This window comes from Phodopus roborovskii, unplaced genomic scaffold, assembly GCF_943737965.1.
Source record: "Phodopus roborovskii unplaced genomic scaffold, PHOROB, whole genome shotgun sequence".
NCBI classification, from domain to species: Eukaryota; Metazoa; Chordata; class Mammalia; order Rodentia; family Cricetidae; genus Phodopus; species Phodopus roborovskii.
The window spans coordinates 5,288,741-5,315,780 of record NW_026125543.1 but is presented as its reverse complement, the minus strand read 5'-3'; the positions used below and the strand labels follow the sequence as shown (position 1 = coordinate 5,315,780).

The window sequence follows — 27,040 nt, the reverse complement described above, 5'->3', positions numbered from 1 at the left end:
CTACCACATTTTCTTCATCCATTCTTCAGTTGAGGGGGATCAAGAGTGTTTCTAGATTCTGGCTATTACAAATAACACTGTTATGAAGAGAGTTGAGCATGTGTCCTTGTGGTGTGATTGGGCATCTTTTGGGTATGTGCCCAAGAATGATATAGCTGAATCTTGATGACCTCTGGTGTAGGAGTTAGCCTCAAGGTTGATTCAATGTTACCTAACATTTATTACTACTGTTTGCAAAATGGCAAGAGAACACAGAAATCCCTTGGTTCTATTTTTTTGGCACGGTCTAATTAGGGTCCTCAGTGCTTCTGCTCTTCTGGTGTTATGTGGGGGAAGAGGAGCCGACTGTTCTCATACGTTTTTGCCATTGCTGCATTCTTTATTAGACAGTTTGTAGTAAATTCTGCTCCACAAAGTTGTACGGTTGCATAACAAGTTTCAACTGTGACTTGGTTAAAGAAGTGACTGTCAAATCACTGCTACTAAGAGCATCACTTTACCTCAGACAATTCACCAACCTTTGCCCTACTGATCCGTAGTCTATATATGAGATGCTGTTGACTATCACCACACACAAGTGTGGTAAAGTTTTATCATGGGGTTCAAAAGTCTGTGCTTTGGATTCTCTTGTGTTCTATTTGCTTATTTTGTTTATTTGCCTATTCCAGAAAACATTGAAGAACCCTGGAAAGTGAGATTCATGGATGCTCTTATAAAAGTAACATCACTTGTGGTAATATATATATAATATATATATATTTTTTTTAAACTGGGGAATTGGGATGCCATGTTATAAGTATATTTGAAACTTCTTATATGTCAAAGTGTTTGAAAGTGATTTCAGTTTTCTTTCCTTTTTGTTTTTGGTTGTTTCATTGCTTGGTTTTGTTTTGTCCTGGAACATGTTCTATAGACAAGGCTGACCTTGTACTCAGAGATCTGTTTTCCTCTGAATGCTGGCATTAAAGACACTACCTGACTTTCTTTTTGATATATAAACCAGATAATATCGATGTATATTTAATCTTCAATATGCTTAACTGAATACCTACAAACAGGGGGACTTACAGTGTTTGCATAACCACACATGTAGTGACCATATATCAACATCAGAATAAAAGAAAATAGTATTATCTGAAAAGAATATTTGGGAATTGTTAGGAAGTTTGGATATGTTTGATGCTTTCAACAATACACAAACACACAGTCTTTGAAAACTCACTTGTTTATGTTCATTAAGTTTAAAATTTTGATATATTTAATTTATTGTTCTATTGATTTTCTTTTTTTATTTTACATGTCAATCCCTATTCTCTCTTCCTCCCTTTCTCCTTCCCTTCCTCCCCCTTACCCTCTCTCCCCCCTCATATGCACCCTGACCACCCTCCCCTCCCATCCCCCCACCCCCATTCCACATGTAGGGCTATGCCATCCAGATGGGGTCATGTAGATCTGACAGGTCATTTCAAGTAGGGACTAGGACTTCTCTCCTTTGTCTAGGTTAAGGGAGTGTTCCTCCATGGAGGATGTGTCCTCAAGGTCCTTTTATGCACCAGGGATACATCCTGGCTCCACAGTCTGAGGCCCCTTATACTGCTCAGATCTTCTAGCTGAGACCCATATTCAGGGGGTCTGAGTCAGTCCTATGCTGGATTCCCAGCTATCAGTCTGGGGGGACCCATTAGCTCCTCCTTGTTCAGGTCAGCTTGTCTGTGTGTGTGTTTCTGCAAACTGTGTCCTCTCTCTCTGCATCTAGATTCTAGTTTGAGTCAGTGTTTAGTTATGGGTGTTTTCTTCTGTTTCCAACAGGTCCTAGATGAGGGCTCCATGACAGTGGATAAGTTAGTCTTTTTTAAGGTAGTTTTCAAACTTTTGTTCACAAAATCTTTGTGTTACTGAGCTTCCATATAAATTTTGATTTGGGTACATTTGTCAATATTAACTAAGTGAACAGTTTTCCTTATTATCATTTTCAGTTAATACAGCTAATGTATTTGCAATTATATAAAATGTGTTTTGATAACATGCAGAAGGGATAATGGCATTTATTCTATTTTCTCTGATCTTTTTACTATAACTTCACTTTTTAAAAAGGTCACTTGTTCATATTTTATACAAGAATATAAAGAGTCAGCAAATGGGGGCTGAAAAGATAGCTCAGTTAAGAACACTGACTGCTCTTCTAGAAGACTTGGATTCAGTTCCCAGCACCCACATGGCAGCTCACAACTGTTTATAATTTCAGTTTCAAGGGACCTGACACCCATTACAAAACACCAATGCACATAAAATAAAAATAAAAAAATTACAAAAATCTACAATTTTAAAAAGTCAGCATATGGAATTAAAGCATAATTTGAGATCAGTCTAGTTTTTCTGGTTTTTGGTTTTTTGGTTTTATTTATTTATTTATTTGGTTTTTCCAGAGAGATCAGTCTAGTTTTAAAGTGTTTTGTATTTGCATATAGTGAAACCCAATCATATTATTATTATTGAAAATTCATATACTATATTCTGCTCATGGCTTCCCCTCTCCCATCTCTTCCAGACACTTGTCACCTTCACACCCATCCAATGCCACCCCTTCTTTCTCCCTTTCTTTAAGAAACAAGCAGGCAAAATTTAAACAAACAAAAAAAGCACCATATACATGCATACACAGCTATAAAAACACAAAATTAGAAGCCATAACTTTCAATGAAAACACCAGCAAGATTTTTTTTTAAATGCCAAAAAAGCAATATTAGAAAAAATCTACAAAACACTATTGGGTTCATTTTGTGCTGGTCATCTGAGGTGGACATGGGCATACCCTTTAGTTTGCTTTACCTGTCCAGTGAGATACCACTGGGGAAAACTAATATTTGTATTGCAAGCAGTAATTTGTTAGAGACAGCTTCTTGATCAGTGATAGGAGGGGTTTGATAAAGACAACCATTCAAGAATGAATATAGAAGTCTCTCGCTTCCTGCACATTGTTCATTTGTGGGTCTCTATATTAGTCCCACCTACCATAAGAAGAAGCTTCTCTGATGATAAGTGAGCAAGATACTGATCTATGTGGATAACACAGTTTTATTAGGAGTGATTTATTATCCTTTAGCAGGTCAATAGCATTTGATTTTCCTAGGCTCATGACCTATACATAGTCAGGCATGGATTCCATCACATAGAGTGGGCCTTAAATCCACTCAAAGAGGGGTTGGTTATTCTCACATTATTTGTACAGCTGTTTAATGAAGATGTCATACAGGAAAGTCATCACTATAAATCACAGGGTTTGTATTTGGGTTGGTCTTTACCTTTCTCACCTGGTAGTATGCAGTGTATCTTCCAGTACTACAAGCAATAGTCAGTAGGGGAAATGGCTCTAGTTATGCAACAGTTCAACTGCTTTGTGTTGAATGAGATATGTAGGTAATATTTTCTTAACTTTGTGGGGCCATTTGGCTTGAGTTATTGGGAGGTATTCTTGGGGCCCATTTGGCAATTTCTAGCACTGAACTTTTTAGTTGGTAGTAAAAGATGTCTAGTTTGGGTATTTTCTACTTTGTTATTTGTTAACTTCATCTATATTTCTTTCATATATGTATAAATTTTAAGAATCTTCTATAATAGTGGCTTTCCGATGACTCCTCAAGTCTTATATTTGTTCCTCCCAGTATTCCCTACCTTAACTGACTTGTCCCTCTTCCTTGCCATTTGATCCCCTTGTCCCAGCCTCTTCATTGTCACTCCATAATAATATAATGTAATTCCTCTACCTTGAGATATCCTCTACTTCCCTATAGTTCCTTACTCCAATCTAATCTCTGTGGTTAAACAGATTGTAGCATGCCAATCAAGAGCTTAAAAACTAACTTCCACATATAAGAGAATACATACAATATTTGAGAGTTCATTCGGGATTTGTTTCTAGCTGCATCAGTTTACCTACGAAGTTCATGATTTCAGTTTTAGAATGGAATCATATTCCAGTATAAAAATATATCACATTTTCATTATCCATTCATTTGCTAGTAGACATCTAAACTGTTTTCTATTATATATAGAGAAGTATTGAACACGATTGAGCAAGGATCTCTGTAGTCAGATGTAGAGGCCTTTGGGTATATGCTCAAGAGTTATTTAGCTCATCTTGAGGGAGATAAATGTCCAGCTTTTAAGGAATTACCACACAGATTTCTATAGTAGCTATTCATGTTTGCACTCCCACCATCAATGCATAAGTGTTCCTCTTTCCCCATTCCCTTACCAGCATGAGCTATCATTTTTTTAATTGTCTTTAGCCATTCCAACAGATGTAAAATGGAATATAAAGTAGTTTTGATCTGCATTCCCTGATGACTAAACAGGGAAACATTTCTTGAAGTGTTTCTCAGCCATTTGTGTTTCATCCTTTGGGAACCTTCTTTTTAGTTCTATACCCCATATTAAGTGGGGTTCTTTCTTGATGTCCAAAGTTTTTAATTATATAGTTTAAACACTAGCCCTCTATTGGACATATATTTGGCAAAGAACTTTTCCCATTCTGTAGCCTGATACCTTGTCTAAATGATGCCTTTTGCCATACAGAACCCTTTCAGTTTCATGAGGTCACATTTATTAATTGTTGTTCTTAGTGTCTGTGCTAATTCTGTCTTGTTCAGAACATTCCTTCCTGCACCCAATAAGTTTAAGCCTATTGCCCCCACTTTCTCTTCTGTCAAATTCAGTGTATCTGGCATTATGTGACAGTACTTGATCCACCTGAAGTTGATTTTATTCAGGGTGAAAAATATGGATCTATTTGAACTCTCCTATGTGCAGCAAACCAGTTTGATCAGCACCATTGCTGAAGACACTGCATTTTTTCAGTGCATATTGCTGTCTTTTTTTGTCAAATGTCAGGTTGCTCAGGAGTGTGGATTTATATCTGGATCTTCAGTTAGATTACATTGACCAGTGTGTATATTTGGATGCCAATACCATGCTGTTTCTTTCACTACGGCTTTGTCATGCAATTTGAAATTGGAGATGGTGATACTTATTGCAATCATTTTATTGATTATGATAGTTTTAATTATCATGACAATTTGGTGTTTTCATATGAAGCTGAAAATTATCATTCCAACTTCTACGAAGAACTGTGTTGGAATTTTGATAAGGATTGCATTAAATCTATAGATTGCTTTTGTTCGGTATACATTTTTACTGCATTAATCCAACTGATCCATGAGCATCTTCTAATATCTTCTTCAATGTCTTAAAGCCTTTGATCACAAAAGAGTTTCATTTGCTTGGTTATACTTATTCCAAGATATTTTTTTTTTGAGATTACTGTGAAAGGTAGCATTTTCCTATTTTTTTTTCCACAAACTATTCTTCATTATATATAGGAAGGCTAATGATTTTTGTGAGTTAATTTTGTATACTATTACATTATTGAAAGTATTTATTTACTGCAAAAAGTCCCTGATTGAGTTTTTAGGATCATTTATACAATCTTATCATGTGCAAATAAATATACTTTTATTTCTTAGTATACTACTTGTATCCACTTAATCTCCTTCAGTTGTCTTATTGCTCTAGCTAAATCTTCAAATTCTGTGTTGAATAGGTATGGAGAGAGTCTTGCTCCTGATATTAGCGGAAATGCTTTTATTTGATTTTTGTTTTAATTTGGTTGATGTTGGCTGGGGCCTTGCAAGAAATTGCCTGTACACATTGAGGTATATCCCTATATCCCTAGTCTTTCTGGGACTTTTATTATGAGAGATTATTTAATTTTGTCAAAAGGTTTTTCTGCATCTAATAAGATATTTTTTTGTGGATTTTTGTTCCTTTAGTTTGTTTATATAATAGATTACATTTACTGATTTCTATAGGTTGAACTATCCATGCATTCCTTCAAGAAAGAATACTTGGTTATGGTGGATGATTTTTATGTGTTTTATTTATTTGGTTGTAATTTTTAATGAAAATTTTTGTATCTAGGTATAAAGGAAATTTGTCTGTAATTTTCTTTCTTTGATGGAACTTTCTGTGGTTTGGGTGTCAGGATAACTGTGACCTTGTAAAAAAGAATTGGGTTATGTTCCTTCTCTTTCTTTTTGTGGAATAATTTGAGGAATAAGGCATTAATTCTTCTTTGAAATTTGGTAAAATTCTATGCTGATTCTACCTGACCCTAAGATTTTTTAGGGAGGCAGGGTTGAGAGATTTTTAATTATATACTTTATTTCACTACGAGTTATGGGTCTGTCTAAATTAGTTATTTAATCTTGGTTTTTAGCCTTAGATGGTTTATATATCAAGAAATTAATAAATTGTTTTAGATCTTCAGTTTGGTGGGGTATATTTTTTTTAAAGTATGTGATTTTAAAGTCCTTGTGATTCTATGGTTTTGCTCAGTGTTCTGATGTCTCTGTTTTCATCTATAATTTGGGGGTGATTTTATTTAAATTAATTTATTTTTGACAATTATGTATCTTTAAAATATGTTTCAGTAACATCTACTCCTTCACCTCTTAAATTTTTCCCCTTCCCTTACCAACCCATTGCAATCATTCTGGTCTCACCCTTATCCCTGTATCATCTGGTGTACAAAAGTACCTATTCCGTGGTGATATCTAATAAAGCTTGCCTGGGGATCAAAATTCAAAGCTAGCTACAACCATAGAGGCCAGGCAGTGGTGGTGCACATCTTTAATCCCATCAGTCACACTAGTTAGCCATAATGTCCAGGCAGTAGTAGCATACACCTTTAATCCCAGGACTCATGAGACAGAGAGGCAGATGAATCTCTGTGAGTTCAAGGCCACCCTGGCTTAGATAAGAGTGAATCAGTCTAAAAGAGAAACAGAGCTTGTACAAAGGAAATCTCAGCACTTGGGATTCCATGCCTTTAATTCCAGCATTATAGAGACAAATAAGGCAAGAGCAGTGTCTTGGGGCTGGCATTCAGTGTTCAGTCTCAGGGCAATTAGTCTCTTGCCAGACTGAAGATACCTGGAGAAAAGATTTTCCCAGACTGAGGTACAGGTAAGAGCTAGTGGCTGACTCTTTTGCTTTTCTGATCTTCAGCTTGAAACCCAATATCTGTCTCTGCTTTTTTATTATTCATAAATTGGTTCACAATGAAAATGTATGAATTCAGGAAAAAGCCACTTGCTCAAGCAGAAGCGACAAGCAGGGCTCCCACTGGAATCCCTGCCTGGCCAGGTTGGTTTTCTTTTGCTTTTTCAACCAAAACTTTAATCAAGTACAAATCTGCCCTAGACCAGCTGACATTGCCTGCAGTCCACACTCACCACACGTGTTTCTTCCTAACAATCTTGTGTGCAGAGGCCCCTTCTTCTTTTCTCTTCTCTTCTCTCCTCCCCCCCCCCCTGTGCGTTTCAGGCTTTCCCTACAGCCCCTCTCCTCAGCCTGCATTCTCAGCTAAGAGCTGTATGCCAGTTCTCAGATCAGTAGTACTATGCCTCACAGTTCACTGACATTGTTCACAGATTTGGTAAGAAAATTGGGAATTCTTAAAAGGGAGGAAATTAGGTAAAAGGGTGAGTTTTTCTCACACTAAAAAAAAAAAAAAAAAAAAAAAAAAAAAAAAAAAACATGGATACTATTACAATGAAGATAGTTAAGTCTCTGTATGATTATGCAATGTATGATTTTAAAAATGGAACAATTAAATGAAGGGATACTCGACTGAGACTGACATACTATTTATTATCATTTTGATAATCTTTGTTATGGCTTGATAATTCTTGGTTTATCGCTTTAAAAAGTTGGTTGATATGAGTGCCAGTATACAGACCTTACAAAACTTTATTAAAATGGATCATAGAGATATTCAAATCCAGACAGAGAAATTTAAAGGAGAACAAAGTTCAGTGTTACTTTATAAAGTGAGAGAGGACTAGCCTAAGGTTTTCAAACAACCAAATTTAATTTATTCAGTAACTTTACAGGAATTTCCAAATGATAGAGGCTCTGTAAGAGCTGATCTGTGCCAATGTTATATTTAAGGAGATTCAAGCAAGTGGTAGACTCATATGACATGCATTCACCATACGTGAAGCACAAGTTAAACTCGTGGTCAGTTTGTAGTAGAAATATCCCTAAAGATTATATAGGCTTGGATAATGCTGTCTTAGAAACTGGTCCACAATTACAATGGAGTATCTAATTCAAGGAAAATGCTGACTATTGAGCAATGACATAAAGCTAGAGAGAATCTCCAAGGAAACAATGCTACTATAGAAAAGCAATCTCTGTAAGATGACCATGCTCTGGCATTATGCTGTGCAGCAGCTTTGAGTGTTTAGGAAAAAAAACTGGGTCACTTACTAAAGTTATATTAGGCCCAAGGAAGCCTTCATGGATTTCTGACAAAGACTGAATTCAGCAGTAAATAGAATGTTACACAATTCAGAAACTAGAAAAATAATAATTGAATCTCTGGTTTTTGAAAATGCTAATTCTCAATGCAAATTATAATTATCCAATGTAAATTCCTAATTATAATTAGGAAAGGCTCTGAGACACAATCGATATTGAATCTCATGACCATGATGATGCATGGATAAGAGAGGTGATTTCAAGAGGTTTGGAAAATAAAATTTTCCAAGTCAAGTACTTTATTTGTAGCAAACAAGGGATTGTAAACAGGATATTCCTAGAAAATGCTTTTTCTAAACATAACCAAACTGAATGTCCCTCCCTTCTAGATTACATAGAAAGTGTAGCAGAGGCAGGCATTGGACTAATAGATTTAGATCAACAAGGGACATTCAAAGTAATCCTTTACCATTGGGAAACTACTTGAGGAGCCCCTATGCCAAGTCTGGCTTAATCACTTCCTGACACCATGGACACTTCTTCCCAGAAAAATTAGAGAACCTAATGCCTATTGTAAGAAGCCAAACTGCTCTGTATAATAGAACAGATAATGCAAACAACAAAAAATCTAGGAAAAACCACAAAGTGAGTATTTTGACAAACTTCTAATAAATAAATAAAGACCAAAAGTAAATGTACAAATAAATGACAACTCTAATAAACAAATAAAGACCAAAAGTAAAAGTACAAATAAATGACATTGTCATTGGAGGTATGGTAGACATGTGTGGATATAACAATAATTTCACCAGAATCTTGGCATTCAAATTGGCCTCTTCAGGAAATAAATGTTCAGCTTTTAGGGATTGGAACTTTTTCTCAGACAAAACAGAGCCCATGATGGGTTAAATGTATAGGACCAGAAGGACAGGGAGGAAAATTAAAGCCACATGTTGCTAACAGCAATTAATTTGTGGGGATGTAATTTGTTACAGCAAAGTTATACTCAGATTATGTCCGTAATCATAGAATTCAATTATAAATTAACATATGTTTCTGGGAAAAATATTAGAAGATATTATAAAGAACAGTCACAGGCCATTCAGGTTGTACAAGAACAGGACACAACAGCTGCCTATCGCCCAAGTCACTTTCAAGGTCTGTGAAGAATTGTGCTAGCATTTTGATAGGGATTGCATTGAATCTGTAGATTACTTTTGGCAAGACTGACATTTTTACTATGGTTATCCTACCTACCCAAGAGCATGGGAGATCTTTCTTGCCCAGTGGCTTACTTTTGCTACAAAGGAAGTAAACTCCATGCATAATTTCTTCAATGCCCATCATCTTCTCTGAAGTAGATTGGTGCTGCCACAAGCAGATATGTCTCATTGTCTAAAAAAAAAAAGAATTTATGTCATTAAACATGTTTAATACCATATTCTGGCAATCTCTGAAATGTTAAAAATATCCTGCCTATTTAAAATATCTCTTTTTGACCTTGAAAATATACCTAATATGACTATAAGTTTAGTTATAATAGGTGACTACTAACCTGCATTTTCATATTATCTTATTTAGTTGGTAATAATAAATTTCAAGAAGTAGAAATTTGTATTACATTTTTAAATGATCTACATAGGCACAATACCTTGAAGATTAGAAATGTATGTTCAGTATGTTTTAAAAAACTATTCTCAAATTTATATACAAAATTTGTATATAATATACAAAGGTTCAACCCATTATAAAATATTTAAAACTAGTATTTGCTTTTTAAAAGTAGATTAAATAATCCTGAGGCTGAGTGGTGGTGGCACATACCTTTAATTCCAGCACTCAGGAGGCAGAGGCAGGTAGCTCTCTGTGAATTTGAGGTCAGCCTGGTCTACAAGAGCTAGTTCCAGGACAGATTCCAAAGTCACAGAGAAACCCTGTCTCAAAAAAACCAATAGATAGATAGATAGATAGATAGATAGATAGATAGATAGATAGATAGATAAAAATAAAAGTAGATTAAATAAACCACTTTTTCATATCATATCTATTTCCTTCCTTTTTTTCTTTTTATAGTAGATTCAATACTATATCCTTTTTATCCTATCTGTATCCTTCTTTTCCTTTTTAAAACAAGAACTCTGAATCTAAACCTCTCTGACTTTTTGATTGACCATAACCAATAACAACTTGTAATCAATTCCCCTAAACAATGGCAAATATACATAATCTGATGAATGACCAAAAACTACCCACCCCACCTATTGGGAATGTGGGCATCATGTTCTTAAAGTTACTTCCTGCTGTGTGGAGGTGATGGCATCTTTAGGTGATTCTGAAAAGAAAATTTTGGGTTAATTGTCAAGTCAAGGTAGCTGTTTCATTGGCTGTCCAATCTCTGTGAAAAGGGAAAGTACAGGGCTTGTCTCAAGTGCTGGCTAGAGTAGCCTATGAGGCTGGACCATCTCAGCTATCCACTTGAAATTGTTCTGAGAAATTTATACTTCAACGCTAATCTTTAGCTGCTATTTTTCAGCTTAGTGGTATTACTATAGTCCTAATATAATTGTTGTTGTGGGGTCTCATCTTTTTTTGGAGACCTCAAAGGTCTCTGTTAGGCATGTTCATGGTTCACTATAGAAAACTGATAGAGACTCAAACCCAAATTCATGTGCAGGAAGGTAGACGAAACCTTTTTCTAGAATTAGTAATATATATGACCATTAATATCATGATAAAAACTTTAAATGTGTTTGTGTGTGTGTGTGTGTGTGTGTGTGTGTTAATCTTATAAATTCGAGATAGTATTTATATCTTAAGAAAAGCTGTTAAAGAGTCAATATAAAACTGAAGAATTAGTGGTAATAAAATAGTCCCTAAAGTTTTGTTTTCCTTCTGTCCCATATCAATTGACTCTTCTGACATGAGACAGATATTTCGGATTTTGGGTTCAAAGAAGAAGTGAACCACTCTCCAACTCCAATGCTATCTTTAATGTTTAATTGAACTGGGACAACAAAAAGATCATTTGTATTATATGTCTGTAGAGAACAGCAAAAACAAACATTTTGGAAATTTCATGATATTTTATCCTGTTGGAAATGTGATATACTGATAGGCCAATTTATTCTTTCTCTTGGAACATTTTTTTCTGGATGATATGCCCTTTTACTTCTTAAGATTTCTCATTTGTCCAGTGGTCTTGGGATTCTTTAGCTAGATGATTTTATTTTTATTCTCCTGAAAAGACAAAAACAAAACCAAAGCAAAACTTCCCCAACCCTATTTTCAGGGGAGGTTCCCTCATGACAAGTTATATCTGATCAAATGAAAAGTATTTGTTAGTTTTATAGATTAGTTTAGATTAAACTGCCATGGTGCTGGATGAACTATCATCTCTTCTAATTAGGTTTCTCTTATTCAAATCTAATCTTTTAGTTGCTTTGGGGAGGAGATTCCCCCACAATGACAGGAAACAAATAATTTGGCATGGGGGCTTTGAGAGCCCCTCAAGGCCTTTTCCGATGGCAAAGGGTTACCTTAATTGTCCCTTGTTGATCTACATGCATTAGCCTAATTCCTGCTTTTGCCACAGCTTCTGCATAATCCAGAAGAGAAAACACTCTGTTTGGATTATGCCTAGAAAAAAATATTGTTTCTAGGAATGCTTTGTTTATAGTACTTTTTAAGGTGACCTGTTTAACACAAATAAAACACTTGGCATTTCAATTTTTCTTCAAATATCTATAAATTTCCTTTCCTATGCATGCATCATCATGGTCATGAGATTGAATATCGATTGTGTCTCGGATCCATTCCTCCAAAGATGCTGACTTTTCTTTTAAAGGCCTAACTATCCTTTGCATTATGCATTAGCATTTTCAGACGCCAGATATTCAATTATTATTTGTCTAGCTTCTGAATTTAGTAGCATACCATTTATTGCTAAAGTCAGTCTTTGTAAGAAATCAATGAAGGCTTCATTTGGGTTCTGTAAAACTTTAATACATGACTCAATTTTCTTTACTGCTTCTCTAATTCTGTCCCAAGCATTCAAAGCTGCTGCATGGCATAAAGTCAGGACATGGACATCATATAGAAATTGCCTTTTTTACAGTAGCAAAATCTCTTTCTCCAGGAAGTTTATCTTGGGGGATTTCCATATTTCTAGCACTTCTTCATTGTCCATGGTCTTAGCATCTTCTCTGAACCAGGTACTCCACTGTACTTGTGGACCATGCTCTAAATCAGCTTTATCCAAGTCTCTCCTGTTTCTAGGGATAATTCTATTACAAACTGACCACAAGTTTAACTTCTGCTTCACAAATGGTGAATGCATGTCATATGAGACTATTATTTCCTTGAATCTCCTTAAATATAACATTGTCATAGGATTCCAATCAGCTTAAGAAAGCCACTATCATTTGACAATTCATGTAAAGTTATTACATAAATTAAGGTTGGTTGTTTGAAAACCACAGGCTGTTCCTATTTCACCTTATAATTCAACACTGTGATGGGGAATGTTCTTCTGTATACATGTTTGCCTTATTGTTTGATGAATAAAACATGGATTGGCCAGGCAGGAAGTGACATAGCATGGCAGATACTGCGACTGACTAACCATAGAAGTCTGGAGGTCTGCACAGACAGGAAAGAAGTGATGTGGCTGGGCATAATTTGAATATAAGTAGGGACAAACAGGAAATCGCTCTTCTCTGCAGAGAAGTAGCAGGCAAAGGAGATGCAGGGCCCACATTCCCAGTAAGCCAAGACCACAAGGAAATACTTAGATTAATAGAAAAAATGTGTTAGTAGTTAAATTAGAGCTAGGCAATAAAAAAACCATAGCCAATGGCTAACAGTTTCATAATTTATACAGAGTCTCTGTGTGTTATTTGTGGCTGACTTAGTTGTGGGACAAGGCTGGAAGGAAAGTGCTAGTAAAAAAAAAAAAAAAAAAAAAAAATGGCTCCTGCAATTTTCACTTAAAACTTGACAAAAGCTTAAAAAGGGATTTTAGAAACAAAAGAACAGAGACAAGCAAGTTTTCTTGGGTGGGCTCTGTTTTGCTAGAGACAAGCAGAGACTTGCATGGCTCCTTTAAGGGAGCCCTCCTGACTTTGCATAAGCAGTAGAAACTGCAAGACTCTTTTAAGAGGCCTTGCTCACAAGTGAATGGTATTTATGAGCAGCTGGCAGTGTCAATGGCCACATCTCCAAGCCAGCAGCATGATGGTTAATGGCATAGGCCAAGGCAGTGAGCACAGTTCAATTCTGGTGGTAAATGTACCCCTGCCATATTTGAAAGTCAGTGGCTAAAACAGCTGCCACTTTAATTTTATCAATGTTGTTTAGCAGAAAAGAAGACATGTGGCTAGAAAAAATGTAGAGATATATAGTAAAGACAGATTCAGATGAAGTAAAACCTAAAAGGTTTTTACAGTAGGTTTAAAAATATACGTAGGTTTGTGAGAGAAGTGAAACAGGATAAAGTGTTACAAAAAAAAAAAAAAAAAAAAAAAAAAAAGGAGGAAGAGGAGGAGGAAAAGGAAAAGAATAGCTAGGTGTGGTGGCACAAGCCTTTAATCCTAGCACTCAGGAGGCAGAGGCAGGTGGATCTCTGTGATTTCATGGACAGGCTGGTATACACAGTGAGTTCAAAGTCAGCCAAAATTACACAGAGAAACCCTGTCTCAAAAAAGAAAAAAATAAAAATAGAAGTAAAATAAACAGAGTAATAAAAAAATCATGTCAAGATGGAAAATACACAGAGTGTCTGGATACTGTATGCTATTGTGTTGTCTTTGAATTGTTTGACTCCTGAGGAAATAACAACTGCTAAAAAAAAATGCTGCTGGATTAATCTAATTTATATATTTTAAAAATACCTTCACCTCAAATTTTAAGTATAAGGATATGTTACTTTGGAAAAGAGATTTTATTTATATTTCCACAGAAAATGGAAAGCTGTGGATTTCTTCCAGACTAACATGGTTTCATAAAGCAAGACCCCCTGAAGCAGTGTCCCAGGTAATCCAACATTCAAAACATCTGGGACTAGGTAGCCTTGCAGACCACTGCAGCCAGGATTTCTGGGTCTTCTTAGAATCCCATGACAGTGCACTCTAGCAGCAAGAAGCAGACTGGAGAGAACAATACCTAAAATCCCAAATTGTTTATAAATGTCTGTTTTCATTTAAATGAAGTTTGTTATAAAAGGTTAATGGTTATAGTCAACCTCCTTCTAAAGAAAAATAAGGAGAAATAATACAGGAATAAAAACTTTGCATTCATATGGATTTTCATTTATTGATACAAATTGAGGTCAATTTTGTGATATATAAATTTCTCCTTTTGTTTGGGTATTTTGTTTATACAGATCTTTTAAAACATAATGCATAATTAAATACAGGTGTATATAATCACCTATAATAGTCAAAATTTATAGTTAGGTGAGTTAGATTTTCTAGATATACAGAGATGGATTTGAGGTGGATAGATATTCTTTAAACCTTTCAAAGACCTATAGAATATGGCATTTAAGATGGTTTAGGGTTTTCTTGACAGTGAGACATAACTGCTCCTGGCAACACCACCTGCATCAGAAAGGAAGATGGACATCAAAGAAACTCATTATGGAGTTTGCTTCAATATGACCAGAAAAACCATTTGGAAAAGATACTGCTCTTGTCTAAACTGTTTAACTAACTATATGCTTTATAAAGTAGACATGCAGAACTCACAGGAAAGTGACTGCTGATACAAGATGGGCATTGTTACAGGGTCTTTTCTTCATAGAAGAGAGTCTGCCAGACATTCTACAGGACACAGAGAAAAGTGACTGACAAACTGCCAATAGAGGCAGACAGTTTGAAATTTCAGATTAATAGAAATATGTGTTAATAGTTAAGTCAGAGCTAGCCAATGGCAAACAGTTTCACAATTTATGCAGAGTCTCTGTGTGTTATTTGGGGCTGACTCGGCTGTGGTATGAGGCTGGCAGGAAAGTGCTCTCAACAGCACTCATCAGTTCTCCTTTAAATTCCTCTGCCTGTGTTTGAATATCTCTATGATTTGTTTAATTAAGTTTTTCTAAGGCCTGTATCTTGGCACTCATACCAAACAACACTTTAAGAGAATTATCAAGTTGATAACAAGGATTATCAATATGACAATAAACAGCACGTAATAAACAGCATATCAATCCCTTAATTTAATTCTTACAATTTTAAATCATGCATTGTGTAATCATACAGAGACCTGACTCTCCATTTGTAATAGGGTTTCCCATTTTTAATGTGGGTAAAACTCTCTCTTTCAACTAATTCCTCTCCTTAAGAATTCCCAATATCCTTACCAAATCTGTCAATGATGATGAAAAAGATGTGAGGCTTACTGCTGCTGAGTAGAACAGTAAAAGCCTTATCAGATTTCAAGGCAGCTACCTTGTTTGGCAGCAGCCCTAGAGGAGGGTCCAGGGAAAGACCACCAGGAGAGAAGAAAGGGAAACGTAGCCAGTAGGGTGGCAACTCTAGCCTCATATAGATCCAGCCAATGCTGGTGACTGCAAAACCACATGATTTTATACCCCAAAAGTTGGTCACCAGATATTGCATGAATTCTAATTACTCTTAATAATAAAAACCCAGAGACAAATATTGCGGTTAAAACTGAAGATCAGAGAAGCAAAGCAGCCAGCCACTAGAGAGTTCTCCTCACCTCTACTAATGCTCACACCAAAGGGGTGATCCTGCACTCAGATTACATCTCCAGATTTCATCTTGTTTAATGGGACTAAAATCTAGTAAGTATGTGGTTTGTTGTCCCCATAATAATCAAAACACCATTGTAAGAGTATGTAAATCTTGCTAGTCCAGTGGTTATTGTAGTTCACAGAGTTCACAGTTCAGTAAAATTGGTGATTATTTTCCTTCCCTGGTAGAAGGCATAACACCTTTAAGCCCTATAAAAGCCAGCAAGTAGGGATGAAACTCCCAGATCAATATAGCTTAATATCCCTAAACTTTTACTTATGTATGTATTATTCCACAGATTTAAGCATTTACCTGATTACTTCCCTTCTCTCACTCCTTTCTGTGTCTAATAGAATTCAACAAGTTTCTCTCCTACTTTCATATCTTCATTCTTCTGTGTGATTCAATCAGTTTACTTAGGGTTTCTTATTTGAGCATTGTGAGGAGATTATTTACTATAGCAAGGATACCTCATGAATAGCTATGCAAAAAAAAAAAAAAATGACTCCTTATTAACCTACAACCGCCAATAGTTTCTAAGAGAGGGATGGGATTTTATTGATCCATCAACCATCCATAATGTATTATTTATGAACTCAGTCTTGTGCTGGTCTGGAGCAGATAAACATATTGAGAATTTCATGCTACCAAAATACAATTAGGAAATAAAGTCAGTCCTGTAGACTATTGTCACACTGTTTAGTTATCATTTCATGTGTGTGCATTTTTTGCTATTAAAAAATGTTTAATATTTAAAATTTTGTCTTATTTTTATAGGCCACATTATTGGAAAACATAGGTATTGTGAAATATGAAGAAGTATTTTCAACTTTAGCAACAGTTCACTTTACAAAACCAATTTCAGATGAAAATATTACAGTGATTGACAAAAATTTTAGAGACATTCCTGTCCGTCTGTACTTGCCAAAAAGGAAGTCTGAAAGACAGAGACCAGCTATATTTTTCATTCATGGTGGTGTCTTTGTCTTCGGAAGTTGCAGTAAGTGTATTTCTGATGTGTTGGTTGTTTGAATATTCATATTCAAATAAGTGCTGTGTATTGACAGAGTACTTATCAATATAATGCTGACTTGAGTAATATGGGCTCCTTAACAGAGATACACTGGAATGTATGGGTCATGGGTCATACATATTTCACATTGGTAAGTAAAACATCATATGTAAATAAGACTGTTTCATTGGGAAACTTGACTTTTGAATAAAAATATAGATAGCCTTGAGAGTGTAACAATAAACTCTGAATTCAGACTAAAATAACCAAATAACATAAATTATATAAAACACTGATGTGAACCATGTACTTTAATTGTCAGATCTGAACTAATATAATCTTTATCGTACTCAAGTTGTAGAGTGTTACACAATAATAATATAGATGCTTAGAATCCAAAGCATAACTTTGTATTAAAAATGATAAAATTAAATAAACCTGAGTAACCAATTACTGACATAAACCTCTGTATTCCTTTCTAGAGATAAATGTAATAGCTAAGACATACACACACAGCTATGCACTTGCATTCACACACACACACACACAGAGAGAGAGAGAGAGAAAGAGAGAGAGAGAGAGAGAGAGAGAGAGAGAGGAAGAGGGAGAGGGACTCGAGAGAGAGAGTACCACTTAAGAATTTTAATGACATGGATTCACTATGCAGTGAAGTGTTGGGATATCATTCTGTGTACTTAACAGAACCTATAATTTAATTACTACATCCTGTAAAATGAATAGTAAGTGACATAGAGAAAGATCTTGGGGTTCAAGCTTCAAGCTGAAGATCAGAGAAGGAAAGCAGCCAAGTCAGTTGATGGGAGATGTCCTTCTGTATATATGTTTCTCTTATTGGTTCATGAATAAAGCACTGTGTGGCCAATAGAGGCAGGAAGATAGGTGGAACTAGGAGATGAGGAGAATTCTGAGAACGGTAGGCAGAGAGAGGTACTGCAAAGAGATGTCATATAGCAGAGGAAGAAGTAACAGGTCCATACCCTTCTCCAGGTAGATAAGAATATGTGGAAATATTTAGATTAACAGAAATGAGTTAATAATTAAGAGAGCTAGCCAGTAAGAAGCCTAAGATATTGGACAACAGTTTAATAATTAATGTAGCATCTATGTGCTTATTTGGGGGCAAGGCAGCTGTGGGAACAGGCTAGAAAGAAAACTCCACTTACCTCTACCCAGTAGATCTTACCTCTACCCAGATGAAATGGCAGTCTTGTCTCCACGAATCCTAGAGGCAAAGCCCTCAGTCCCTGTCTCATCCTGCCTTTTTATTCCTTTCTCCCCAGCCATGCCACTTCTGTCATCACCTCTCTAGTTCTGTGATTAAAGGCATGGGGTCCCAGGTGGTGGGATCAAGGGCCTAAACTCCTTTACTCCTTCAGACTTATTCAATTTCATGTAGTTCTGGGTGGCTTTGAACTCAGAGAAATCTGTCTGCCTTTTTCTCCTGAGTCTGAGATTAATGGTGTATGCCACTACTGCCTGGCTTCTATGGCTAACTAGTATAGCTGCTTTGCTACTTTGATCTCCAGAGGCTTTACTAAACCGTAAACAATGTATCGACACAATATCCAGAATTTTGTCTTCATGAACTGTGAACATTTCAAGATAAGCAAAAATGGGGGGATGGACCCAGTCTTATTACTTGATATACCATGTTTGGTTGATATCCCTGAGATGGGACTGGTAGTATAGGAGGGAAGGGAAACTGCAGTCAGGGTGTAATATGTGAGAGAAGAATAAATGAAAAATAAAAATTAAATTAAAATGCTACTGTGGGCAGCAAAATGGGTAAGCATTTTTCAGACAGGTAATATCATCAGTGTTTTAGTGGCGAAGAAACAAATATAATATGTTTTCAAAGTCTCAGGGTTAGAATCGGAGGGAGCAACAGTCCTACCAGCAGAAACCGGGGCACTTAGGCTCCTGCTACTGCTGAGCAGGCCATCCATGCTCTCACTGGTGCTGGAAAATGCCACCTCTCAAAAGCAGTTAATCCCAATGGCATTTCTAAATTTCCATCCTGTTTCCACCCTTAGCCACTACTTCTAGCACATAAGTCCTTATGTTTGGCATCTCCCAGTCCACTACTCCTCTTACCCATATTAGACTTAGAATCTTACTGATCCCTTCTTCACTACTTTCCACATGTACCCTGGGAAAAGACGTGTCAAGATGAGTCTTGACATCATCTTGGTCAAGATGAGTCTCTCTGCTTTCCTTAGGATATTTCATTCCAAATCATCATCAGATTTGTGATTCTTCTACCTGCAAATTGTACCCCTTTTGTTGACTCCTAAGCATGTGCTGCCTCTTCTTCCTTGACCTGTGTAGATGTTTCTTGTTATTACCTAAGTTGTCTTTACTTTCAGAGACATGTTTTCATGTCTGTCTCTTTCTCTCCTTTTGATTCCTTCTTTGAGCTGTGTAATCAGAGAGTAACCACTGATTTTTGCTATACTTACATTATCTTGTATAAAATAATTTTCCTCCATTATTTTATCCCTTCATTTGCAACTATAACTTTAAAACAAAAGAAAAGGGGAAACCATGGTGAAATAAGTTATTGTTTAGACTTTACAAATATTAAATACTCCCATATATTAATATTTCATTTTTAGTTGTTGGTTTTATGTTTTCCTCTTCTTTATTTCTTGTTTCTACCCTAGACCCCATGTCCATCCTGTTTTCCATCTCTAACTTTGTTACTGAAATTAAGTTCAATAAATTCAGCTGTGAAATGGGCTGTTTAACCAGTCTTTAATGGGTCATGTGAATTCCTTTCCTTAACAGATACATCATAATCTTTTCTTAAAGAGTAAACATGAAAAATAAATAAAACTACTCAAACACACACACACACACACAAAAGACTAATTCCCCTAGTAATGGCAATCATGCTCTACATTAATACTCTTATAGTTCCTACACTTTAGGATATGTTCTGAACACAAAATTTTGAGTATCTTTTGTTCCTGTCCACACTATATAGATCATCATTTAGATTGCTTCTTGTTCTTTCATTTCTGGTTGCTTACCTCCATTTCTTTATTTCTTTTACCTTCTTTCTCTACCTTCCACAATGTGAAAATATGGCCACATAAGTTATTGATAAACATTTCAGATATATATTCAGATATATCACCTAGTGATAAATCTTTTGTCAAACATTATAGATCTCCCATTCCTATTTTCTTATTTTGCTCACTTTCTGCCTCTACTCTAACTCTATATTTCAACCAGATTTGGTTACCTAGATTTTCTTGAACTTTGTAAATTTTCATAAACATTGTTTTTTACTAAGAATTTATATTTTTTTCTCTGGTTAATTTGCTGATGGTTATGAAATTTTCATATTTAACATGATGGATGCCAATTTATGCATTTTAGGTGAATTAATATAATTTGATAATTAAAAGGAATCTTGACTTTGCTATTTTTTAAAAGTTTAGTAAAATATTTTTTCTCCTTCCCAATTCTTTTAAGTTGATTATAACTCTATTTCATCCCCAGTTAATTTTTGAAAGGAAGTACAAATATGAGAATTTGCTATTACTTCATTTTAATAAAATTAAATTATCAATTATATAAAGAAAGGTAATATAAGCCTTTAGTAAAGGAAAATCTCAATTGTTTTAATTACACTCCAAATACATCTTGCCCTAAGTTGATGTCCCTTTGATGAAAGCTTCTTTAAAAAATTACTATAGTAAATCTCTGAATTTGGGAAAATTGTAACACTGACTACAATGTCATTTTCAACTTAATTACATTTTCCAGCTCTTCTACCAAGAGATTTATGAAATATGATGATAACAAGTTGCAGACAATCCTTATCTTCCTGAACTCTGACAGTGTTGCTCTATGTGACATCATAAGTGGGGATTGCAGGGTTTCCTTTGTTAATCTCTTCATATTTTTAGCACATTCATAGGTATTAGTGGGTTTCCATTGTTTTCTGCTTACAGTGCAACAATTTATACTTATTTATTTTGTTTCAGAAATGGCAGGATATGATGACATAAACAGATGGACAGCAAACAAGCTTGATGCTGTTATTGTGGGAATAGAGTAAGAGAACGATATTTCTTATCACAGCCATTATCTTCACTACATAAGCTTGTTTTTTGCAGGACTTGATACCCAGCTAGGTTTCACAAGTGGTTTGTTTTATCTGCAAGTAACATACATAGCAAGTATTCCCATTTTACACTTGGGATGTTGGATTTTATTTGACCTTGCTATAAAACAGTGAATGTTAGTGTTGTTCTTGGTTCTAGAATTTTTTTAGGTATAAATGTTGGGAAATTTTGAATGTTTTTAGATATTATCCAAATAATGTCTTATTGCCTCATGACTTTTACCAACATTTCTAATAACAAACAAAATGATTAAGTGTTTATTACTTTATGAACTATTATGTCTTCTGAACCACTGAGACTCCCATTAGGGGTATAAAATGTTGACGCACATTTTGCTAATTCCATAAGGCATAGTGTAGAAACAGACTTACAGAATTGTAAGCCTCAGACAAAATCACCATAAGGAATTTCACAGTTGAGAGGTTAGTTCTGTCCTGCTCATAATTACCTGTTAATGGAACTAGATAAATTGCTTAAGCTTTGAGGAATATCTAAATTTTAATAGTAAGAATGGTGTGCCTTTCCTGCAACGATTTCAACCAAATTTAACACATTATCATTTTAAATAAGCTTTTAAAATAGTTTAATATATTGTGCAATGTTTAAGAATTCTACAGAATTTTAGGTACTTGCTCTTCTTTACCTTGAATAGTAATGATATTTGTATGTCATTTGCTCATATTATACTGATTTTTAAATATTTAAACATGGATTAAAACACAAATATCTGCAAGGACCATGTGATGGATATTGTTTAATATAAGCATGTGTATAATTCACTACTAGAATTTAATAGAATTTAAAAATGTGATTGCCTAATTGATATGGGTTCCAAAGATAGAACACACACTCACTCACACACATACACACACACACACACACACACACACACACACACACACAATTAACAGACAAAATAGTACTTAGTCTTATGAAACAATTCAAAAATTTGAGTAAAATCCATTGGTATACTTAAATTGTTCATATTTCATAATGACTATGTTGATTTAAATTCTGATGTTCAGTTTGTAATATGAAATTCTACACTTTTGTAAAGTGTCAACCTATAAACATTTATAACTAAAGTCACCTATCAATAATTTATTCTCATATTTTCTGCATTTAAAATTTCTGGGGTAATCCTATCAATTGCTTTTGAGTCACCAAGCACACTGATGGCCATTGAAGCTCACAGGCTTCACAAGGTGAACACACCTGCCTCACTCATTCCTCCTTAGAACCAATACTGGAACCCTCAACTGGAATCTACTCCTCACTTTATGACAAAAGTTACCAGTGAGCTTGGGGTTAATTGATGAGATTTATGATTCAAAATAGAGCCAATATATCAGTGTATCTGTTGGTGAGAGGGAAAAAATGTTTAGTTGCATAATTTTAACAAGGGCTTTGTATTTTTGTTTGATTTACCTCTAAAGCTACAGACTTGCTCCTCAGTATCAATTCCCAGCTGCCCTTGAAGATTGTGTTCTTGTGATCAAGTTCTTTCTTCAGGATAAAGTCCTTGCAGAATATGGAATAGATCAAACTCGCATCTGCATTGTAGGAGAGAGTTCTGGAGGTACCTTGACAGCACTAGTGACTCAACTGGTATGTTGTATGTGTTATGTAAGTTTTAATCCTATCACAAAAGAAGTCGTGTTTGGGTGCATTTTGCATCACTTTTAAACTGTTATCTGACAAATTTCAGATACAATTATTTATTTTGCAAGGTATTACTGTAGATATGGCTTTAATAATCTAGTGCTAAGGAAGGATTTTACAACCCTATTTATTTCTTTTGGAGGAAGGGGCCTGAGCTTTCAACCTGGAGATAGAATGCTTGCCAGGCAAGTATTCCATCACAGGACTATGCAAAATTCCCTTTTAAACTTACTATTTCAAAACAGACTTTTAATAAGTTTCCCTGAACTGCTCTGTAGTTTGTGCAGGCGATGAACTTGTGAGCCTCCTACCCCAGCAATATAATCCTTTGATTATTCAAAAATTATAAAATGTCATTGCATATAAGCCCATAAAATACTCATTTTTTATTCTTGAATTGCTTTATTGTTTTGTAATCAGTGCATTAACAGGCTCTCAGAATAGCAGAACGTTTTTAAAAGAACTTCTAAAACAGTCCATGGTTTTTCTAATAGAAAAACAAAATATAGATGTATTAGAATACAAAAGGTATGAATTCTCATATTTTAAAGACATATGATAGCCTGATGTGACATCTCTTCTGATGCCAGCTGAAAGGCTTGAGTTCAACTTTCAAATCACACATGGTGGGGAAAAAATTAGCCACATCCTAAAAGTTGTTATTTTCAGGCAGTTGTGGCACACCCCATTATTCTCTAACAAACCATCACGGGAAAAAGACAAAGAAAACTGACACTATCTTAAATTGTGTGGTTCAAAACTAACATAAAGAATTAGAGATTAAAAAAGTGTCATTTCAGTAGAGAGAGAGACATGCATGCCTGTCTGTCTGTCTCTGTCTCTCTTGAAAAAGCTAAGGTTATAAAATTGACACATGAGCAAAGAGTATTAGGGGATTAGAAGCATGTTCTGGAGGACCGAAATGAGAAACCACTACATCACCACCATGGTGACTATTCTCCGTTGTGCTGGGATTCTAGGGCCCACAGTGCTCCTGCTGCCTCACTGCCCTCGTGTCCTCCTGTGGCACTCTGTGCCCCATTTTTCACCACCCCCATTGGGAGCCATATGTAACCTTTGCTTGACTGTTGCCCAACCTGCCTATATATTTCACTGAGTGGCTGCTTAAATGCTATATTAAGAGTGTATGCAAGAGAAATTGAGAACTGAGCCAAACAATATAAGACACTGTTTATTACAGCCATCTTTACAAGATCCTAATTGTTTCTATATTTGGGGAAATGGGAATTACTCTTACAGCTGTACTGTCCCTTCCAGACACTCTCCTCCATAGGTAGTGTATTATAGCATTTATTCCAGCTTCTCTTGATTTAAAGCATGTGGAGTTTTCAACTACTGCCTAGAGAACTATTGTTCTCTCCTTTTCTCCACCTTAAATGCAATAGTTTCATTTTAGTGTCTGTGTGTTTTGTGCATGTGTTTATGTCACTATACACATTACAAAAGTATGTGTGTTTGCAAGAACTTGTGCATGTGTATTCTCATGCATGTAGAAGTCAGAGGTTGGCATTGGATGTCTTCCTCTATTTTCCTGTATTATTTTTGAAATGGGATCTGTTACTAGACGTGAGATCACTGAGTCAGCTAGAACAAAGCTGTCTCATTTCTCTTTCATTTTATTTCATTTTCTCTTTCATTTTTATTTTGCATTTCAATATAAAATAAACACAAAAGTATAGCATAACCTTGGTGTTCTTCAAATACAAGTATGGGTGCTAACTCACTTGGGAGCAGTGCTCCTGCTACTCATGAACGAGTTATCACAACTCTGCCTCAGTTTTCAAACTGTGCTCAGGGCAGAATTTTTCTCTGCTCTTCTGAAAGGATGCACTTTATCTAGAAAATTCCCATTCCAAAGCCACTGGGAAGAAACAAGGACCCTAGATAGATGCTCTTAGCAACATTTTTATTTCTTCATTTCTTCCTGAACTGTAGGACCTCTTTTCTACTGTCCTGAGGTTTGGAGTTAGTCAGATGGTTAACCATGTGCTGAGCTAATGGGATTTCAAGGATTTCTTTTATTTCTTATGTTTTTATGAGGTCATTGGCTTGAGAACAGTTTGCACACCTTGGAATAGCCAAAGCAGGCAGTAGATGCAGTCGCTGGCGCACCACTGCTGTAGAGGATCGTGCTGTTTAAGTACTCAACAGGTGAAAGCTAGGCTCACTGCGGCAGAGTGTGCAAGAAGAAAAAAATGAGCTACACACTCGGGACTCCTCTTATTTCAGATAAGAAACAGGCTAATTGTAGAGCATCCCACATCCTTTCCTGCTCTTCTGGTTTTTGAAAAATTATTTTCCTTATGTTCTATCACTTCTGACAAGTCACACTACTTAGATAAACATTATATGTTTCTTTTAACATGTCAAGTTCCATCGGATTTTATATGTGGGTTTTGGCATTGTTATTCCATTATATTGGTAGTTTTGACTCATTATATTACTTAAGTCAAAAATTATTTTAGGGGACTAGACATAGTAATATGTGTTTAGTTGTAGAACACTTGGGAGACTGAGACAAGGGGACAGAACAAGCTAAAATGCACAACATGACTTTATTACAAACAACAAAAGCTAAATTTCTTTATTGGGTAGAAGGGGTGGGGTTCAATACAGGATTTCTTTGTGTAGCCCTGGCTGTCCTGGGACTTTGTAGGTCAGGCTGGCCTCAAACTCAGAAATCTGCCTGCTCCTGCCTCCCAAGTGTTGGGATTAAAAGAATTCACCACCACCACCTGGTTATAGCTAAATTCCTTTAAACACACACACACATGCACACACACACACACACACACACACACACACGCACAAAAATCATAATATTTATTCTATAGTTTTTACTAGGATGCTTCTGATATCTCTGATTCTCTTCCTATTTGGTTGTCACACATGAATAAATGTGTGAGCAACAGAATATGCATTGTGTCTGCACAGGTGAAAGTGGAATGGCACATTCTCATGTCTCTAAATTAACAGATAAATTTTATGGGAAAAAATCACCAATCAGCTAATAAACTTATTTTACCACAGGGTATTAAAGGGAAGCTACCAACCCTTTTGCTTGAAAGTTATTGACTCATTAATATTCATTGTACTTCTAGCTACAGAATGATCCAGAATTCAAAGACAGAATTAAGGCACAAGTCTTGATATATCCTGTCCTACAGTCAGTTGACACCTTTCTGCCATCCCATCGAGAGTATGAACATGGTCCAATTCTGTTCAGGAAGATGGCAATCAAATTGGCATCCCTATATGTGTCTGAAGACACAGCACTTTTCCAGGCTGCATTGAGAAATGAACACATGCCTGAAGGTTCAAGACACCTGTTCAAGCTTGTTAACTGGAGTGACTTCCTTCCTGAGAAGTATAAAAAGAACCATGTTTACACTGAGCCCATTCTTGGAAATTTGAATGTTTCTTATCCAGCACTTGTGGATACTAGGCTGTCCCCTTTGATTGTCAATGACTCCCAGTTACAGAATTTACCATTAACTTACATCCTCACTTGTGAACATGATTTCATAAGAGATGATGGTCTCATTTATGTCACACGGCTTAGAAATGTTGGGGTTCGAGTTACTCATGACCACATAGAGGAAGGAATTCATGGAGCTCTAGCATTTACCAGAGCTCCAGTGTTTTTACATCTAGGATTAAGAATGAGAGATAACTATGTTAGTTGGTTAGAGGAAAATCTATATATCAATGGTACATGTCACTAGGCAGTCAGTAAAATAATCTGAAAGTTATGTTTTCAACTGTTGTGTGATGAATGAAAACAAAATAATCTGGCTTTGGATAAAACTACATTTCAATTTGAATGAAGATTACTGTGTGTGTTTGAGAAAGTGACTTCATCTTCTCAGTCTTATGTTGCTAAAATAGGGGCATTCACTTAATTATTCACATTAATTATTATTTGTCAGGAAATGTGTACTCTGGGTGTTCAAAAATGGTAAGATAATGCAAAAAGAAAATTGTGATGAGATTAAAGGTTGTGATGTGAATGTAATCATGAGGACTGGGTGGATTGACACACTGCTCTCCAGCATTCTACAGGCAATAAGTCAGGCAGGTCTCTGTAAGTTCAAGGCCAGGCTGGTCTATGT

General features: G+C 35.7%; 1 protein-coding gene across 1 annotated transcript; it reads left to right on the top strand.

The window, feature by feature from the left end:
• The first annotated feature begins 578 nt into the window (after positions 1 to 578).
• LOC127216386 (arylacetamide deacetylase-like 2) lies at positions 579 to 26,674 on the top strand. Its single transcript, XM_051177039.1, has 5 exons — positions 579 to 733; positions 16,854 to 17,076; positions 21,105 to 21,174; positions 22,682 to 22,853; positions 26,030 to 26,674. Exons 1-5 carry the CDS (start codon positions 596 to 598, stop codon positions 26,651 to 26,653), a joined length of 1,227 nt encoding a protein of 408 aa, XP_051032996.1. The 5' UTR covers positions 579 to 595; the 3' UTR covers positions 26,654 to 26,674.
• Positions 26,675 to 27,040: the final 366 nt, after the last annotated feature.

What these genes read in the sequence shown, in the direction of transcription:
- LOC127216386 (XM_051177039.1), top strand. Translation starts at nt 596, where the DNA reads ATGGGGTTCAAAAGTCTGTGCTTTGGATTCTCTTGTGTTCTATTTGCT. An exon ending in TAAAAGTAACATCACTTGTG is followed by an intron (nt 734 to 16,853) that starts GTAATATATATA and finishes TTATTTTTATAG; the next exon opens with GCCACATTATTGGAAAACAT. An exon ending in GCTGTTATTGTGGGAATAGA is followed by an intron (nt 21,175 to 22,681) that starts GTAAGAGAACGA and finishes TTACCTCTAAAG; the next exon opens with CTACAGACTTGCTCCTCAGT.